Below are 19,400 nucleotides of genomic sequence, written 5' to 3'. Positions count from 1 at the left end.
CTTCTCTTGACTTCTCTTGACAATACAAAACATGGTTAGTTAATGCATTTCTCTCTATGTCCTCAGTTGAGCGACGTGGCTGGCGAGTCACAGGGTAGTCTGAGTGTGGCGCAGGATGAGCTTGTCACCTTCAGTGAAGAACTGGCCACCCTCTACAACCACGTCTGCATGTGCAACAACGAGACGCCCAACCGTGTCATGCTCGACTTCTACAAGGAGGGTAAGGGTGGTCGCAGCAGCCCAGAGGGCCGCGGCCGCCGCTCCCCCATCTTGCTCAGCAAGGGCCTCTTCCCTGAGCCTGGTAAGACCGACCTAAGCGATGGAGCCCCATCACCAGTCTCCTCCCTGCCTTCTCCTGTGTCTGACCACCGCCGCGAGCCCATGAACATCTACAATCTGGTGGCCATCATCCGAGACCAGATCAAGCACCTGCAGCTGGCTGTGGACCGCACCACAGAGCTGTCGCGCCAGAGGGTGGCCTCTCTGGAGCTCGGCACTGTGGCCGACAAGGACAAGGAAGCCTGCATGGAGGAGATCCTCAAACTAAAATCCCTCCTCAGCACCAAGAGGGAACAGATTGCAACTCTGAGGACCGTCCTCAAGGCCAACAAGCAGGTCCGTAGATCTATTTTGTCTTTTATACAGTCAGAATATCCATTTAATTGACTTGATATCAGCCCCAAACATTTGTCAGTTTTACTTGAAAGACAGAAGCAGAAGATTAGGGTGTCAGCTATTTCAAGTCTATTCAGCTGTTGGAGCAAATGCATTGCAGACAAGATCTATAACTAACACTATGGTGGAGACAGCAGCCTTATGGTGTCAGCTGCCCAGAGTGTTTGTGTGGTTAGGACAGGAGAACAGCCCTGCAGAGCACAGAGAACCATAACCCACAGTGTGTATGCAGTTGCTCTGGTAGCCCTTTAAAGTATGTGTGTGGTTCCTCAGTGAACATTAGAAGACAGACATGAAAGCCCCTCATAAACCACACACCTATGGTTTTTAAACCAGCAACAAACAATAGAAGCTAAAAAGGTTTTCTATAGGCAACTGGGCTACCTTAATGACTTACACGTGACTGAAAAAATAGGTCATATGGTCCTTATTAGCAGAGGTAGACTTCTTGCGACAGGAAATACCCCCCCCCCCCCGACGCCTTCCAGCTGCTCTGACCCTTTTGTTCTTCTTGTCCACCCACAGACAGCTGAAGTTGCTTTGGCCAATCTGAAGAGCAAGTATGAGAACGAGAAGGCCATGGTGACCGAGACCATGATGAAACTGAGGAATGAGCTGAAAGCCCTGAAGGAAGATGCCGCCACCTTTTCCTCACTCAGAGCTATGTTTGCCACACGGTAAGGAACATAACACCGTCTGCTCAGTGGACATCCCTGAAAAATAAGTTTCCTTCATCCTGCCTTACAAGACAAACACACAAGCATTTATCTGACATACCATTCTAACCTCACAAAATGAGAAATCTTAGTTTGCCCACATGGTTTAGCATGTATCCTGAACATGCAGGTATGCTGTGCTACTGTAGATAAAGACACAGCAGTAACACAGCAGACTTTGTGTTATTCTTAAAACTACTGCACATGCGACATACAAAGACCCTCCACAATAATATCAGGTAAGCTAAAGATAAGACGATCATTGTAATATAATCCATATTTACCATGCTGTCTGTTGGCTTAAGGAGGATGTCGTTTGTTTTTCTGAGATTCATAGCGAGGTAGGGGTACTACTATCATTGATGCTGACTATGGAGAACAGAAGGTATATAATCCGGGTATCATTTAAATATGTCACTTAAGTAGTGTTTTCGACCAGTGACAGTGTGTGTGTGTGTGTGTGTGTGTGGATCAGATGGGCCGACACACTTGCTAATCTTTTCTGATTCCAAAGAGAAGCCGGTCAAAGGTTTCTCTGCATAATCCCACCTCAGCTTGCTTTGGATTACACATTCACCCCTCCACACATACAGTAGTAGACTAAGTGCTCACACACTTCTTGTTTGTTTATATATATATATATGTGTGTGTGTGTATATGTGTGTGCATGCATATATTTGTTTGAAAAGGGTAAGAAGATGAGTGATAGTGCACTTTTTTAGATGAGATTTTAGTGATTCCTCAGAAAACTCCAATTTTTAGTTGTTTTCTTCTCTATTTTTTAAGACGTTGATGCCCACTTGTCCTGTAAATATCAGCTCTGACCCAGATGGCTGTGCTGAGATGCTGAGACAGTCTTTCCTTCTGCATTTAAGACTCCTCCACAATCCGCAGCAAAGCTCAAGCTGTGCAAAGGGGAAAGAGGAGGAGGAGGAGGAGGGTGGGGAGAGACAGTATTATAGAACGAAGGTTACAGAGGCTGCAGGGAATGTGTGGGCAACTCAGCACCCCTCATCTTACCCATACAGTAATTCAATACCTATCCTTGAAGTGAAGTGCGCTTGCTGAAGTAACTCCATATACCTGCAGTGTCTAATCAATTAGTAACAGGAGGAAAACTCCTGTCTGCAAATAAGAGAGTCGCTGTTTGGTGCACTGCAGAGCCAGATGGCCAGAGGACGTTGGTGTAATGCTAAACTATTTGGACCAAAAGCAACCAAGGCTGATAGAGAACCAGATCTTGCTCCTATTAAGGACTTTTTTTTTTGCTCCCCAGGGGCCCATGACTTGCACTACTTGTTACAACAGTGCAGGGAAGATGTGAGATCATATTTATTGTGAAAAAGCGGAGCCATTGTCAAGTGTCTGTTTCCCTAAGCCTCTTTTACTGGAGAAGCTTAAGATATTGCAAACACCTTACAGCTTGCTGTATACTCTCAGCATCAACGCATGTGTTTTTCTCCTCGTGCACAAAGCCCCTCCCCCTGATGATGATGTTCTTGAGGTTCCAATCCCAGTAGTCTGTCAGTATTCTGGTGCCTATGCATGAATTACTTTCTGTTTATGGGATTCACGTATTGGTATGTAAATTCTGTCCTATACGGCGCGAAGTTGGGTCAGGGGACTCTTTGAGAGGCTGAGGGACTCGCCCGACTGAGGTTTCCCACACTCCCTCCCTTTGTATCCCCCAGTCCCCCCTTCCATCCTTCCTCACAGCCAAAACACCCGGTTCCCTAGTCATCTGGAAAAGAAAGGGAGGAAGGGGGCAGGCTTTCAGTTAAAGCCCACTACAGGAGCCTAATTTGACAGTCTCTGTTTTTTTGGGTTTTTTTCCCATGGTAATCACCACTCAAAGTCCGTAAAGGTAGATTTTTGAGATGTTGAAAACTCTCAGATACACATGTGTGGTCTTTGACAAAAGGGTTAGAAAGATGTGAGTGGAGCTTAAAGAATGTGTATGTTTTTTTTGTGTGTGAGCCTTTGTGTGATCTCATGCAGTCTGTGCCTCTCATATAAATTAGAGTTACTTGAGATTTTCAAAGTGTGAGAATTTCATGAGAGACACAGGGCTGAGTGTTTTTCAAGAGTCTGTTTCTATGTGTGATTGTGTGTGTGTGTGTGTGTGTGCCTCTCCAGCTGCAGTCTCTGGTGTCATGTTAACAGTAAGGTCCTGCCTCTAACATTCCTAAGACATGCCTCGACATGCTCTCAGCACCAGACCCTACTGATTAACATTAGCCCAAGTCACATTTTCTCCTCAAACATACACCCTCAATCATCCTGCTGTTCTGTTGTTAGTTGTATTCTCTCTCCATCATTCATTCTTACCTCCTCCTCCTCCTCCTCCTCCTCCTCCTCCTCCCTGCACTTGCTATGATATCTATCAGACCATGACCAATCAGGCTCCAGACAACACGACAGCTGAGGAGGTGGTGTGTGTGTTTGTTTGCTGCTGTGGAGCCATTATTGATCCTGAAGCATGTCTACATGAATGTTTCCACACTTGAGATATCCTTATGTGGCCTGTGGTGACTGTAAATGACCACAGCAAGATGCAGATAAAGTGCCTGCTTGTCAAAGTTGTGAATATTGTGACTGTTTATCCTCAAAAGGCCAGCCGCCGCCGCCTCCCGGCCCCCCCCCCCCTCAGCCATTGTGCCCACCACACCCCATCAGCAGGCCAAAAGGGCTCCTATTGTATCCCTCCAGTCCCTAGAATAGACTCCTCTGTTTTTTTCCCGGGAAAAAACGCACGCCCTCTCTCACCCCCCATGCAAGAGTGACTGAACCACCCCCCCTTTCCCGGGTCATCCCCCCATCTCATACTGGGTTTAATGAAGCAGCACTGATCCCTATTGTCTGGGTGTGTGGCCCACTGGGAATCAAACTGCATACACAAGAGGGGGGGGCATGGTTTATGTTTGTATGGTGGTCTGGCAAGGCCAAAGTTCACATGGAGCACAACCACGTGCAGCGCCACACACAGCAAAAACATCTGTGTATATTGATATCTTTGGTCCGAGATTCTGCCTTCAAGACTTGTTTTTCTTAAAACAAGAAAGGAATTTGTAATATTATAGAATGTACAAAATATTTGAAACGAGTTTATTTTGGTTGAAAACAAGTCAATGACTCAGTGATAAAATTATATCTAAGTTGGGGATTGTTTGTTTTACAGTGCAACAGTTCAAGCAGCCACTGACCACTGACCAAACATCTCTCATGCCTTCTGGGAAAATGACAGTTATAGCTTACAGACATTGGAATACAAGGGTTGAATAAAATAATGACATAAAATAGATTTCTGCATTCTTATGGATTTTCATGGGCTAAAAGAGTTTGTGTACTGTCACAACAGGTCGAGGCATTCCCAAATTTAAAAAAAAAGCATCTTAATACCAGGCAGAGAAGAGGGTGCAGGGTGAGGCTACCTACCAGTTAAATGAAGTCTGAAAGGTTTTAGCATAGCATCATTGGAGGATAAGGCGATACAGACTACTGTAGCCAACCCCTCCCTCCACAGAGGTGTGTCAGTCATTACAGAAGAATTCCACTCAGATTGCTTTGTCAGCAACACAGAAAGTAGGGATGAGTAAGATGGGGATAGAGAAAGTGACTGATGCAGGCAGACAGATGGAGACGGCAGCAAGGATGCAATGGAGGGAAAAAGGCTTGGGAGGCAAGATAAGGGCTAGGAAAGAGGACATGATTGAAAGAGAGATGAATGAGGGAGGAAGGCGATGAAAGGGGGGGGGGGGGGGGGGGGCAAAGGAAGGGTCGGAAGAAGAGAAAAGCATGAAAGGTGAGTGCAGAGACAGCAGATGGAGGGTGAAGATATGAATCCCCCACCTCAATCCCTTCAGATGACCCAGTTTTAATACCTGTCCAGCCATAGACACACACACACACACACACACACACACACACACACACACACACACACACTTGCAAGGGCACAGGGAGACAGGTGAGAATGCCGCAGTGCAGCACCGAAGTGATATTGAGCGGTTGGTAGGCAGCTGTCATATATTGTGCTATTTTGCACACAGATGGGAGATGAAGGGGATGGATAGAAGTGATACTGTCTCACTTCTACTGGAAAAGTGAAGATTAGGTGTGATCGGCTACATTCTTCTCTTCCCCATTTTCATATTTCTCCTCTCTCCAATCCCCCTTCTCAGCATGTTCCTCAGGTGATGCAAAAAGGATCTTCTCATTGACCCCTTAGGCTAATGCTTTCATCCTTTGTGTATGTGATCTATTCTTAACTTCCAACACACATCCACTCATAAAATTCGAAGGAGCTATAAGCTTCGCTCATACTGTATGTCTCACCTGTTCATGAATCTCAATCATACCCTGCAGCAGCAGCCGTATAAACCCAAAACCATGCATTTGCATATAATTTTTGAAAATATATGAAGAATTGTTGAGAAACGTCACAGTTAGAAAGTGAATCATGTGTTGAAGCAGGTCGTGAGATGTGGATTTTCTCATTTCTGTGGGATGGAAAGCTGACAAGTTTCCTATGTTGCAATACTTAGTTAAGACATCTATTATCAACTGATGGCCGCTGTGCGCAGAGAGTTTGTTGCTGTTCAATATCTGTTCATATGACTGTAGAAAACATGTCAATTTGTGAAGTGTGGTGGAGAGGACAGAAATGGATGATGAAATCAGAGGTTAATAATTCAAGAGCTCTCTCTTATCAGGTCTGCACTATATGGCTCAATGGCTCCACCTGGTGGTGGCAAACACTACTGCGTAACCAGGGGAAATGTCATGATGAAAGTGTTTCACTTTCAGTGGTTTTAGTCTTTATGATTGTTGATGTCAGCATCTCAAAGATGCAGCATATATATGCAAGTGTTTTATGCAGTTTGGTCTGTAATGCAAATATAACAAAAAGTCAAATGTTTTTTCCTATTCAGTCAAAGGCTTCTTTGGTATTATATGGACTGTCAGTGCCCCCTGGTGGTCTGACGTAAGATCTTACTGATAGTGTTAAAAAAATCTTGTTGATTTTCTTCAGCTCCAATTTATAGTGTTCAAAAGCATACCTGACTCTACATTGTTCTCTCTCTCTCTGTCTCCCGTATAGTTGTGATGAATATGTCACTCAGCTGGATGAGATGCAGAGGCAGCTGGCTGCAGCAGAGGATGAGAAGAAGACCCTCAACTCCCTGCTGCGTATGGCTATCCAGCAGAAGCTGGCCCTAACACAGCGCCTAGAGGACCTGGAGTTCGACCACGAGCAGACACGCCGAGGAGGTACCGGCGGCCGGGCCAAGACCCGCAGCAAGGCCGCCAGCAGCACCACCAACAACCCCCACGTAAGTCAGAGTCTCACCTGCTCTGGCTCTGGCCGACCAGAGCACATCAATGCTATGCCCAATGGCATTCTGGGAGGCCCCGGGGTCTTCTGCAGCGAGAAGTACAAGATCTACTGCGACTGAGGAGAAGTCTGCAAGGGACTGCTGTGTACAGAGGGGAGGGGGCCTACGGGCCAAACCCTCCCCGCCTTAGTGTTAAGAGCCCCACTCGCTCGCTTAGCTCCCTGGCCAGCCTGCGCTCCTCTAGGGACTGCTGTGTGACTAACCGGCTGCTCGTGTGTGCTAGTGTAAACGCTTAGGGGAATGCAGATGTATGTACAGTGTGCACTAGACGTTTGGACTGTAGTAGACATATATGGCATGTGGATTATAGGGCCCCGGTTATATTGGGGGGTTTTGTGGATATTATGGAGTGTCTATTCTTTCCGCTGTCATGGTGCTGTACGTATGATGTAAAAGGTGGCAGCTTTTGTGCTCGTTTGTTCTGGCCCCCTGAGTGTATTGCCTGGTAACAGTAACACATTGTGGGGGTGGGGACTTGTAAAGAGGATGTTGATCTGACAGTCTTATGACTAAACACAACATCCTCTGCTCCTCGGCTCGTCTGTCGGCATTGGTGCTCCTTTGAAAAAAAAAAAAGCCCCCTTCTCTCCTCTGCCTCTCCGTCCTGGTACCCCCCCCCCCTCCAGGACTGACCTGTGTCCAGCAGCCCACTGTCTAATCAGGTCGCACTTAAATGTTTACAAGAAGAAAAATGGAACTAAATATGCAATCTCCCTCTGCTTTTTTGCTAGGGGAGCAAAGAATGATTCTACACAGAAATTCAAAAACTCATAATTGGGTTGGCTGATGGTTTCATGATGGAATTGTTTGGGCAGAAAAGGAGCACCTGTGACCACAAGGTGTTTATTTCAGGATCATTTTAAAGCTGTGATGCTAGCACACCAATACAGTAGGGTCTGTAGAATCGCATGGCTTTGCAGCTGAAACGCTTATGAGCTTTTTAACTGTTTTTCTGTTGTCAGGTGTGTGGTACAAGACGGACTCATGTACTACAGGGCTCTACATTGTAAAAGAGTTTTTTGGTGTCAGGTGAAATACAGGAGGGCTATTCAGTGTGACTCATTATGTCACAATGGATTCTTTCAGAGCCATGTTATAAGAGAGAAAGGAAGTTTGAAAAATCAATCTCCACACCCAAATTAAGTGCACTTCAGCATAGGTGCCTCAGGTTCCTGCTTCTGTTAAAATGGATATAATGATTACTGTGAACAGAGATACAATATAGTTTTGATCAAAGATGATTTTTTAAATATGGAGCAAATCCCAGAAGAGCACAATTTAAAAAAAAAAAAAAAGACACCCGCATCTGGATAATAGATCTACAAACAAAACCAATCAACCACTTGGCAAAAAGTGCCTGGCAACCCAAACCCATGATATATTTATCTATCTGTTGATGTAAAGCCCTGTCCTTGTGTCTCAACTTGAGCTAACGCTGTTCTCTTCCTTCTCTCCCCTAATCTTCTGTCTCCCCTCTCTATTTTTGGAAGATCGCTCAGAGATCTCCAATCATTTCTGTGTGGTTATGTGGCTGAAAAACCCTTTTCCTCATGTCTCTAATCTGTTTCTTGTCGCTCGGTCGCCACAACGACCTTCTCTCTTTTAGATTGTCAGCAGCTTGCTCCCCCAGCATCACCACTCACCCTTTAACTAGAATGAGGACTTGTGGGGAAAATTGCCCTCTGAATATTTTTGTCAGGTAAAGTCCTCACGTACGTTGTGTTCTCGATACTCGCCTGTGTGTATATCTCAGCGTTTAAAGTGAAGGGCCCTCATGTGTGTATTATGTTTTTTGAACTTTGCAAATGGAGGGTCGTTCACTTCTTTTTATTTGTGTTTGGTGTGTGAGGACAAAGCAACGTACTGTTTTAGTATCCAAAATAGCTTTAACCACTTGCAAGCTAGCATTACGCAAATAGGAAAAAATATAAGTGGGGCTTGTGTTTAATAATCCATGTACTGCTTGTGGATCATAGACACATTAGCTTTATGATGCTAAAAGCAGGGTTGATGTGAGGGATTCCTGCAAGATTTAACAAATTATGCGTTTTCTACTACTACTAAGCTATATATGAAATTCTATATTCTTAATATGATCATGTTCAGGTTAAAATCTTGCAGGATCCGACTTACAGTATTGATTCCTCTCAAATATGAAGAGAGGGAGCTTATTTGTTCCTCCAGAAAAAGGAACAACGTCAGCGGTCAACCCTGCTTGAGTGTGCATCCATAAGCCACAGCACACAGCATGGAGACAAAGTTATCGTACACATTAGGGAAAAAGAAGAAGAAGAAAAAAAAAAGCAACCTCCGTAGAGGTCAATCACTCTTACGTTTGAGATTTCACTTACAAGTGCGATATATTCTGTTTCTATCAGTTAGCGCTGACGGAGAAAAGGTTTGGGGAGTAGAGAAGGGAGAACTACTCATGTTGTAAACCAGCTCCTGAGAGAGGAGATAAGAAAGCTAGACATGCTGGTGAAGAAAGCCAGATGTCCAGCTGAGAACTGACTCAGATGTCCAGCAGAGAAATGAGTCTCGGGGTTTCCTGCGGGAGAAACTCCTGGTAATTTTTGGAGGAAAAAACAAAAAACAAAAAACACAACAAGATTGGTTGTTTCAATCGACCAGCGGACATTGATTCAAATTAGTTGAGCCCCTAACCCTTCCCCTTGTATAGACTCAGTGGAGCCACTGAGCAGTAGATAGACCCCAGGATGTGATTGTGATTAGAAAAACTTCTCCCTGGACGGACAAATCCCAGCTTTGCTCCATCTACTTTGAAATCAATGTCTGGCTTATATGGTGTCATAACAGCATGCCACCTAAAAAGCTCCTCCTACCTCTGCCTGCAGGCTCCTCCCACCTCACCTTTAAGTTTTACTACACATGATGCATCCAGATTCTGATTTGTTGTAAGCCTGCATGTCAAAAACATAACCCATTTTTCATTAACTTGCATGGCATATGAGAAAAGACCCATCTCCTCTTACCTGGGTGGTGGGATATGGCTTCAACTCTGTCCTATGAATGAAAGGTCACGGTACTTGTGAGTCATTGGCTTCCTAACTGCACCCGCAAGGTAATTGGTGGTGAATGTGCTTTCACATCAGCTCTTCAGGAGCATATCGACAATGTCGATATGACAGGAACGGAACGCTCTTACATAACATCGGCTGCCTCTGGGCTCCTAACATCGGCTTCTGTCGCTTTGACTAACTACGGCCGCCGTCTGCTCTGTCTGTGTGGACTCCAGCTGCTGACCATGTTAATAGTCGCTCTAAATTGACAAATAATGCTATTGCTGATCATTTGTTTGTCTGTTTCTCCATTTTGCAGTAATTACAGTAGTTCTGCGCGGATGACGAAGTACCAACACAAGGTCCATTCTCACTGCTGATTGAGTTCACCGAAAAAGAGCTAGTGCTCACTATAGTCCATTTGGACCTGAAGACAAAAAAATAACAAAAAATGCTAAATGAAAACACTGATTTCCAGTCGGCTGTTCTACTTCCTTCTTATTCCTTGATGTGATGTCTATTGGAAATACACTTGGTCTCATTTTTGCGTGCTGCTACTTAGAAGCCAATTTCTCACAAGTCCAATGAACTGATTGAAACTGACCAGAGTTTGTGATTGGCTTATCTAACCCTCCAATGAGAAGTGGGGGGACATGGGGTTGTTTCTCAATGTAAATCAACAAGCTGTTTTGTCTGGTTTCATCCTTTTTTTTTTTTTTTGTTTTAGTTTATTGTTTTTAATCTGTGCACTTTCATTATATAGGATTATAACAAACTATTATTAACCTCTAGGAAAGCGTGGTAGTACTATGGTTTGTGAGTTATTCAGTATAGGTTATAAAACTATAGGATTATACATCCTACTGAATTGTCTGCAACTATTTACTCAAGTAAAGGCTCCACAAACCACAGACCTACTATTTTGACTTAATCCTCAAGATTTTATCCATCAAATAATCATTCTTAAATTGTTTTGTTACATCATATTTTATGCTGTTGGTTTTCTTATATGTTTGTTCTACTGCCATGTTCTATACGAAAATCCAGGGTGATCAAATTCTGGGGTTTTTTCATGTATTTATTATTCCTAGGAATAGTTCAAAATAACACAATGAAACTTGACAACGCTCTGACTCAAATAGGTAAGTTGTGTTTTGGGAAAAATTGAGTGATATGATATATGCTTTTCCTAGCTTCTTACCGAGGGCGTTCCACTGAAACGGGATCACTGACTTTCAGAATTCTCTGCAAATGCAACAATTAAATTCCAAATTGGAATTGTTTCATTCTCTCTTCGTTTATCGTGCCAAATCTTGGTACACCGTTTAGGTTTGAAAAAGAATCAAGACTCTGAAAGAAGACAAACCGTCGCTGAGAAAAGGTGTCGTTTGGGCCATGGCTCTCCGTGCGAGTGCCGGGGTTTTGTTTTTGGTTTGTTTAATTCTTTGTTTCTGACCAGTAGTGCCTTTCATTGTTTCAAGGGAGAATGTTAGACTAGTATTTTATGTTTTCATTTTTTTTTTTTTTTTATATAGGTGAGGACTTTGGGTTCAAAATGACTGTGAGCAGCAATAAATGCAAAGGGAATTTTCCCCTTTCTGAGTGAGACGATAGTTTTGAAATTAGCTCAATAAAACAAAAATTGTATTGAATTCTGCAGGTCAGTGATCCGCTCAATAAATTCAGGGGTATTAAAGAAAAGGTTTTTTTTTTTTTTATCAAACTTTGGGAACCAAAAGAAATCCCTTTGGCCTCCTGTTATTGAACAAAATGCTCCAAGCATCTGTAATGTGTTGGGGTAGATCAGTGTACTATTGGAAACATCTACGTATCTCTAGCTTTGTTTGGTGAAGGTAATGTGATATCAATAGTATTGTTGAAAAAAACAAAATGTGCAGAGAGCGCATTTGATCTTTCTTTTTGTCCAATTTGAGTTTTGTTTGTTGTTTTTCTTTTTTTTTCTTTTTTTTAATTTTTATTCTTAAATCTTTTTTTACATCATCTTTGAGCATTATGTTTTCAGGAAACAGAAAACTAAACTAGCATCAACAAGCTTGAATAGTGCCATTATAGCCAATGCTTGTTTGTTGAGGCGTTAAAGTTACCAATACGGACAAGAAGCTAAAAAAAAAAGTGCAATTCAGATACCGTTTTACATTTAAAAAAAAGAGAAAGTTTTCTGTTTGCTGGAAGCGATAGCATTGTGATAATAAAATTAGCTGTGCAAACTTTATATTGTCATATTGTGTTTCAGTATTGATCCATAATGAGAGTTTGATATCTTTATATGAAATAACGACTTCACCTGTATGTTGGTATTTATTTGAATGGTCATGCAGTACTGTATTCTTATCAATAATGTGCATTATGATTAGTGGCATATTGATTACAGCTAAATGTCATATGCATGTTTCTCGGTCATGGGACCTTTACACAGAATTGAAAACAAACATGTAAACTTTTGTCAGGGTGTTTAAAAAAAAAAATGGTGGGGGGGGAATTAAAAGACAAGAGTTTAGTCTGATGTATTACTGCTGAACTAATCCTATGAAAGTGTTTTGTTTGTTTTCCAGTAGAGAGGTGGTCTATCTGTGTAAAGGTAGTCATACTGGCTAAAATCAATAAATGTGACTTAAGTTCCAAGCTGTTTGAGTGTTGTTATTTATAGCTTCTCCGCAGCATCAGCAGGTGAAGGGTTAACCAGGGAAGTATGTGGTCAGCCCTGGTGTCTCTTCAGAGTGTTCCCAGCTGGAAGCCAGGGGCAGGGGAACTTCCCAGCTGTCTGAGCGGCTCCAGGACATGATCACATTTCACACAATGCACAAAAACACTTCCACCACCTACTCCCCCACCCCTCAAACCTTTCCCTTCTCTTTCTCTGTCTTTTCTCTGCTGTTATGCTCAAACCTCCTTCTCCCTCCTTGCCTTTCTCCATTTCCCATTTCTTTTCCTTTCCTTCTGGAGATACGCCCACACGCTGATCGGAGCCAGTTTCTTTTGACCTTTTGCTACACCCAGCGCTTCCTGTCCAGGCTCTAGAGGCCCAGCACTCTGCCCAATTAATACTGCATTTTTCTTTGCAGTGATTTAAAATGGAGAAACGCTGTTGGGCTCTTTCAGAACTTGAAGTTACTTGAAGTCAGATGAAAACACATAAATTTTGGTTGCTGTTTGCTCACACCCCAAAGTGATTCATAACGATACACATGAGATCAAATAAATTATTTTAACATTTATGAGTATCATTGGATGGAAATATAAAAAAAAAAGAATTTGTGGATCACTCTTCATGAAAATATCAATGAAAAGCAAAAGGTTTGGCCTTTTGTAACAAAGATGGAAATATTAGAATAGCACACTTAAGTACAGATATTGTTACATGATTTAAATCTGTGGTTCTCAACCTTTTTTAACTTTTTTTTGGCCTATTGTATAATATCAAGAACCCCTTCAAAGACACCAGTTGGTATGCTCCTAATGTGTCCTTTTGAATGGATCTTAAACTAGATGTTATTGAACAGTATTGATTGTATAAAAGTTGATATTGTTTCATTTTTTAATGAACATAGGGATCCCTTGAAGTTTCTGTTAGGCCTGGTTTCACTTTTTTTCAGCGGGTTTGGTGAAATCTGTATTATTTCTCTTTGAGTGGCAGAAGCTGAATGTTTCACCCTTTTATCCTTCACTTTCAGCAAGCTATTTTGAATTCTCTGCTTGCTTGTTAACTTGTTTTCACATGTTCTCAATCACAGCACATGGTGTCAAGATGTCACAACTGACTTGACTTGGTTGTTGGTGTCTTCTGTGCAGGCAACTTATTGTAGCTGGTAGTTTATAGGGCTTTGTGACAATAAATAGACCAAAGATCAGACTCACACCAGTTTGTGTGTGTTTTTTCCTCCTATACAGATATGAGGATTTTTTTTTTTTACCAAATCATAATTTCAATTTTTTTTCAACTTAGCTGAGCTGCTCAGCAAACTTTTCACATATCTCCTGGAGCAGTTCTTCCCTTTGTACACATACTCCTGGTTGGGAATCGCTCATTTAAATGTTACTCAAATAAAAGTGAACTTACTTGCTGAAAACTACACACTACTCTGATGCTGTTCCATAACATAAAAGGGTGAGTGTGTCATCCTGAATATGAATAGGGGAAACATCCAAACAGACAATCCCTGTCCAGTTCAGCCACACTGTCCAAAATGGCAACCATCTTTTATTTATAAGAAATGTTTCTCAGAGATTTGACTTGAGAAATTAAGTTCAAAGATGGACTTGACTGAGCCAGATGAAAGACCTTTTGAAAGGTAGTTCAACCAAAATGTACTTAAAAGAAAGTACAGCTACAGATTTTTGAATGTTCTCACAAACATTTAAAAAAGCATTTCAGTTACAGTAAATTGAAACCATTACATCTACAATATTAACAGCTGATAGTCCTCTCAGGATCCAAACTTGAAATCTATTACATCAATAATCCTAAATCCCCCACACCGCTGCGATTTAGTGCAGCGAAACTAGTTTCCACCATTTATCATATGCCCTACTGATTGAATTTGAATGGCAGAGTATTAATGAGAGCCAAAGGGAGAGGTCAATTCACTGACAACCAATGACATCACTGTCGCAACACTGGAGCCTTTGTTGGTGCCAGTCTCCTCTTATATCCTCCCAACCATAGCTCAACTGGCAGAGGAAATATGGGTCAGTGGGATTCATTCCATGGCATCAGTCCTGCTCTATTAATAGACTATGCAGGTGTTGTGATTATGCTGTGGATGGAGAGGGGATTCATAAAGCAGAGCAGCTGTTTCATATTTCAACTGATGCATTACTAAAATTCACCACTTGGGGTCCCTGTACTACAGTTGTTGCTATACTGTATTTGTAGCTTGACTCTTGCACAGTTACTTCAAGGTCTAGCGTTGCCCTTAAAAGACAGACCGTGTGTGTTTTCGTGCTTACAAAGAGTCTTCTTTATGTGTATCAGTCAGCGCTGTCATGTGATAAATCCATGTGGAGCCTGAAGGAGCAGAGAGTCATGATCAGCTGGTCTGGAGGAGCAGCACCAATCAACAACACCACTCCACCATCCCGGCCTCACATGAATCTCCTTCAAGCACACACACACACACAGATGCACACATTTTCTGTACGGCTCCACTGGAGCAGAAATAATACCACAGAGGATGTTAACAAATTTATGACCTGGGGAGTGTGAGCTAAGCCTCATGATGCATTAAAAACATTCCTTAGTCCTGACACTGGACGTGGAGTGTGAGTGTCCTCTGTGACTCATGTATTATCTCTGCAAAAAGGTTGGTATGGTCTCTTAATGGCAGGTTGGTGCCTCTACAGAGGTATCATCTGTGTCAAATAACAGATGAAATGTTGATTCAATCAGTATGAGGCTTTAATTTGCACCTGAAAAAGAGTGAATGAATAAAGACTTGACACCCCAGTCTGGAGTGTGATTAGCCGTATGATTGGGGTATTTACACTGAGAGGATTTCAGATAAGTGTAAAAAGCACTAGATAGCTCATCTCACACTTATCTCTGTCGACTTTCACACCTATCCATCAGCTTGGATGCTCATCCGCCACAATCTTCCCTCTCTATAATTGTCTTCTTTAAAAAAAAATATCTTCCTCTGTCTAGCACCTCTTCCTCATTCCCTTCCCCTCTCTTCCTCCATTCTTCCCTCTCTTTGAATGCTGTTTTTTCACTGTGTTCTGTGGTTATGAGTGGAGCAGCCCCAGGGGAGCGGAGGAGAGGATGTATCCCAGAGGGCTGTTTGGTGTTCTGCTTTCTGTGGACCAGCATGCCCCCAGACGGACTGACAAGCAGCTCCATGCACTCGGAGGCACTAACAGGGGCACTGGGCCCCTGGTCTATTTTAAACACAAGTTCAGTCATCCACAAAAACACTTGGCCTTTCAGACTCTGCATGGACATGTTCAGAATTATTCTCTAAAGCAAAGAAGGAAGAAGGAAAAAGGTTAAAGCAAAGGGTGTGTTTTCTATGCTTGTGTTTGCTTGGGTCTCAATTATGTGATTAGAGTGCTGTCAGTGAGTTTGTGTACATGTGGGATGATGTGATATATACAGTATATATAGAGCTTATTAGAGAGGGGGTCTGGTTAATAAAGTGACCTGGCAAGCAGCCAGACAATGAGGCGTTACCATCAGAGACCCTGCTGTTGTCTGTGTTGATTGGAGGCAGATGAGAAGCGTGCAACAGCACCGGCCACAAAAGGGATTAATGATGCGTAGCGAGTCGACACGGGTTTCAAAAAGATGGGGGGATAGATAGATAGGCTGACACAGGGAGGGGTCAGGAGGGTTGGCAGCCACACAGCTGGTTTGAAAATAGTCATATAATTGAAGAAATACAAAAAGTAAGAAAGTACTGATGCCACATTGTTGACCTTTATACACTGGCTACAGCAAGTGAAGCAAGTAATATACAGTGGTGGAAGTATTCAGATCCTTTACTTAAGAAAAAGTACCAATACAGCAATGTAAAAATACTTCATTACAAAAAAAATCCTACTTAAGTCAAAGTACATAAGTATTAGCAGCAAAATGTACTTAAGGTATTGCAGTAAAAGTACTTGTTTTGTCCCTGTGACTCAAATACTATTATATATGACATCATTAGATTATTAATACTAAAGTATCAGTGTGTAAGCAGCATGTTACTGTTGTAGCTGCTGGAGGTGAAGCTAGTCTGAACTATTTTATATACAAGTGGCTTAGTCTAGGAGTCTATGACCCGCCAAAGGGTCACCAGATAAATCTGAGGGGTCGTGAGATGATTAATGGGAGAGGAAAGAAGAAAAAACAAAGTTCTGATACACAAATCTGTTTTCAGTTTTTTGACTTTTTCTCTAATCTTTGATTTTTGGTGAAATATTGGATCATTTGAACATTTATTGAAATGAAACCATGTGAGAAGTTTAGAGGGAAAAATCACTATTTGGTGGAGCTGTTAACAATTCATAGACATCTGAAATGTGACTCTGACTACACACTGCTTTTTGTAAGAAGTCAAAAGCCAGAAAGGTTGGAAAACACTGGTTTCATCTTTAACAATGTGTTGTATTTCAAAAGCTTGTTATATTATCCATTGTGTCTTGATCTGAAAAGTAACTAAAGCTGTCAAATAAATTTAGTGGAGTAGAAAATACAATATTTCAATCTGAAATGTAGTGGAGTGGAAGTATAAAGTAGCATAAAATGGAAAGACACAAGTAAAGTACAAGTACCTCAAAACTGTACTTAAGTACAGTAGGCTAATTGAGTACATATTACTTCCTGAATATAATTAGGATGAATACTATCAGACTTTGAACTTTGGATAAACAGGACACAAACAATTGAAACTACAATTTATGACTATTATCCATTCTTTGTTTTTTCCGTCTGCCAGTTCCTTATTAGTCTGCACAATGACTCAAAGAGGCAGCAGCCGTCAGCATCCATTCAGCAGGCTGGAAACTCAAGATAATCAATTAAAAGATCAGGAGAAAGCCTGAGCAGTGACATGGAAATGCGGTGCCAGTTAGTGTTCTTGTTCCGGGGTCCCTTTTTCCACACTAATAGGCAGCTGTGGAGTTTTCAAAGCAGAGCTATCTCTTGAAATAGGCCTCATCCTTTTCATGACTTCACGTGACAACCCATGTCATGCCTCTGTGCCGATGGGCATATCATAGCTGAAATGAAATATTATTTAAAGATACAAAAGTGCAGTTTGAGTAAAGACGCTGAAATAATGCATTAAATATGGGCTAATCGTTTTTAAAGTGTGTTTCTGAATAAAAAAAAAAATATGGTTGGTATTGGTTTCCCCAATGCGAAGCTTTCATTCTAACATTTACACTCAATGAATGGGGTGCTCGCGCTTCGCACCGGGAGCGCGCATTTTCTTTTTTCCAGCGGCACAGAGGAGAGAGTTCTGTTTCTGGGGAGGGAGGAGAAAGGAGTACATGGAGGACTACAGTGCTCTTATTCTGCACAAAAAAAAATGACCCGGGTAAACTCTCTCGCGTCCGTTAGGAAACCATGAAGTGTCCTTAGAGTGTGTATATGTGTGTGTGTGTTTTCCCCCGGCGAACAGGAAAAGGGGGCTCTGAAGTGGAGGCGCTCCTCCGAGTTTATTCCACCGTACGCTGCTGGAGCCACTGTTTCCAGTTTATCCGAGACAAGGACGGGCTGAGCAGAGAAAAACCGGAGAACAACTTTTGTGCAAGATGCAGGGGGTTTCGGCTACTGGTGAGTGAATCGCTCTGATGAAGGCGGATCTGCTTCTTTGTCTTGTATTTTTTTTAAAAACAAAACTCTGCGGCTTTCTTGTTTCTAAATGGTTACAGCTTGTGTTGCGCACAGGATTTGAATTCCAAAATGCTTTTGCCAGCTGTCAACGGGGCAGCTGCGCGGGCCTGCATCAACTCCAAAACAACGTAAAGAGTTGTTTTGCTCGTCAGGCTGCTCCACAAACACTCTGAGAGGAGTATTAATGGTCTATTGGGAAGTGAGCTGACACGGCAAGAATAGGAGCAAAGCGGTGCCAAACCCTGAGAGAAGGAGCTCTGACCTCACCATTGCCCCAATCTGACGCAGGCCCCCGCTTACACACACACACACACACACACACACACACACTTACAGAGCAACTGTACTGGATGACTAGGAATCAAACAGTAACCACATAGAGGATGTTTGTTCTGATAATGCAGGATTCATCATATTCAATATCTGTGTGTGTGTGTGTGTGTGTGTGTGTGTGTGTGTGTGTGTGTGTGTGTGGCCATAACAGTTACAGTGTCCCTGTGAGGAATGTGATTTGAGTGGAGGAGAGTGTGTGTGTGTGTGTGATGCACAGTTCATGAGATTAGAGATGTGTTGAAAGTGTTTGCGAGTCTGTCTGTCTGTCTGTCTGGTAGGATGATAGGAGGGCTGCTTGGTGTTAGAGGAAGTGTGTGTGTGTGTGTGGTTTCCTTTCATATTATCTACAGCCATATTTGTGATGATGAGATACATGCATGGCTATTTCTATTCCACCACAACCACAACGAAGAGGCACTTTGTGTCGTTGGTTCTTTCTTACGTGGTGTTTTATGTGTGAGTGTGTTTAGCATGGACTCTTGCATGACATATCTGGAGCATTTGGCGCTTTATTCCTAACAACTAACCACAATGAGTTACCGTGAGACACCAAACTCCATAGAAAATTTGGCTATAAATCTTCAGATTTTTCACAGAGGCCACAGACACACTGAGGATAAAGTGCTAGCATGCAGACAAAGAAGGGGGGAGTGAGTGATAGAGATGAAGTGCTGATGGACGATATCAGGCTGCAGCAGAGGTGAGCTATGCAGAGAGAAAGAGAGCGTGTTTGTTGTGAGACTCAGGGGAGGAATCGATCTGCCGTCCTCCTGGCTGACTTTCTTTTTCCGGCAGTCCAGCAGTGTATCGTTTCTCTCCCACACACACATTTCCAAGGCCTTGCTTTTCTTTTCTTTTTTTTTTTGCATTTCCCTCTCTCTCTCCCACACTGTCCCAAATCAATCTCTGCCCCCTCTCCTCC

The 19,400-nt window shown here is 42.5% G+C and overlaps 2 protein-coding genes across 2 annotated transcripts in view; both read left to right on the top strand.

The window, feature by feature from the left end:
* LOC121896087 (protein bicaudal D homolog 2-like) overlaps positions 1–12,444 on the top strand; it is a 45,228-nt gene extending 32,784 nt beyond the window's left edge. The window contains exons 8-10 of the mRNA XM_042409736.1: positions 67–615; positions 1,201–1,352; positions 6,493–12,444. Coding sequence (XP_042265670.1) covers positions 67–615; positions 1,201–1,352; positions 6,493–6,847 — 1,056 coding nt within the window. The 3' untranslated portion in view covers positions 6,848–12,444. The remainder of the gene's footprint in view (positions 1–66; positions 616–1,200; positions 1,353–6,492) is intronic.
* Positions 12,445–17,766: 5,322 nt separating this feature from the next.
* Positions 17,767–19,400, top strand: part of fgd (faciogenital dysplasia) — a 54,822-nt gene continuing 53,188 nt past the window's right edge. Inside the window, exon 1 of the mRNA XM_042410007.1 lies at positions 17,767–18,085. Within this exon, the coding sequence (XP_042265941.1) occupies positions 18,064–18,085 (22 nt within the window). The 5' untranslated portion in view covers positions 17,767–18,063. The remainder of the gene's footprint in view (positions 18,086–19,400) is intronic.

Source organism: Thunnus maccoyii, chromosome 4 (genome assembly GCF_910596095.1).
Source record: "Thunnus maccoyii chromosome 4, fThuMac1.1, whole genome shotgun sequence".
Taxonomy (NCBI): Eukaryota; Metazoa; Chordata; class Actinopteri; order Scombriformes; family Scombridae; genus Thunnus; species Thunnus maccoyii.
Note: the sequence above shows the minus strand (reverse complement) of the source record. Positions and strands in the feature narration are given on the sequence as shown.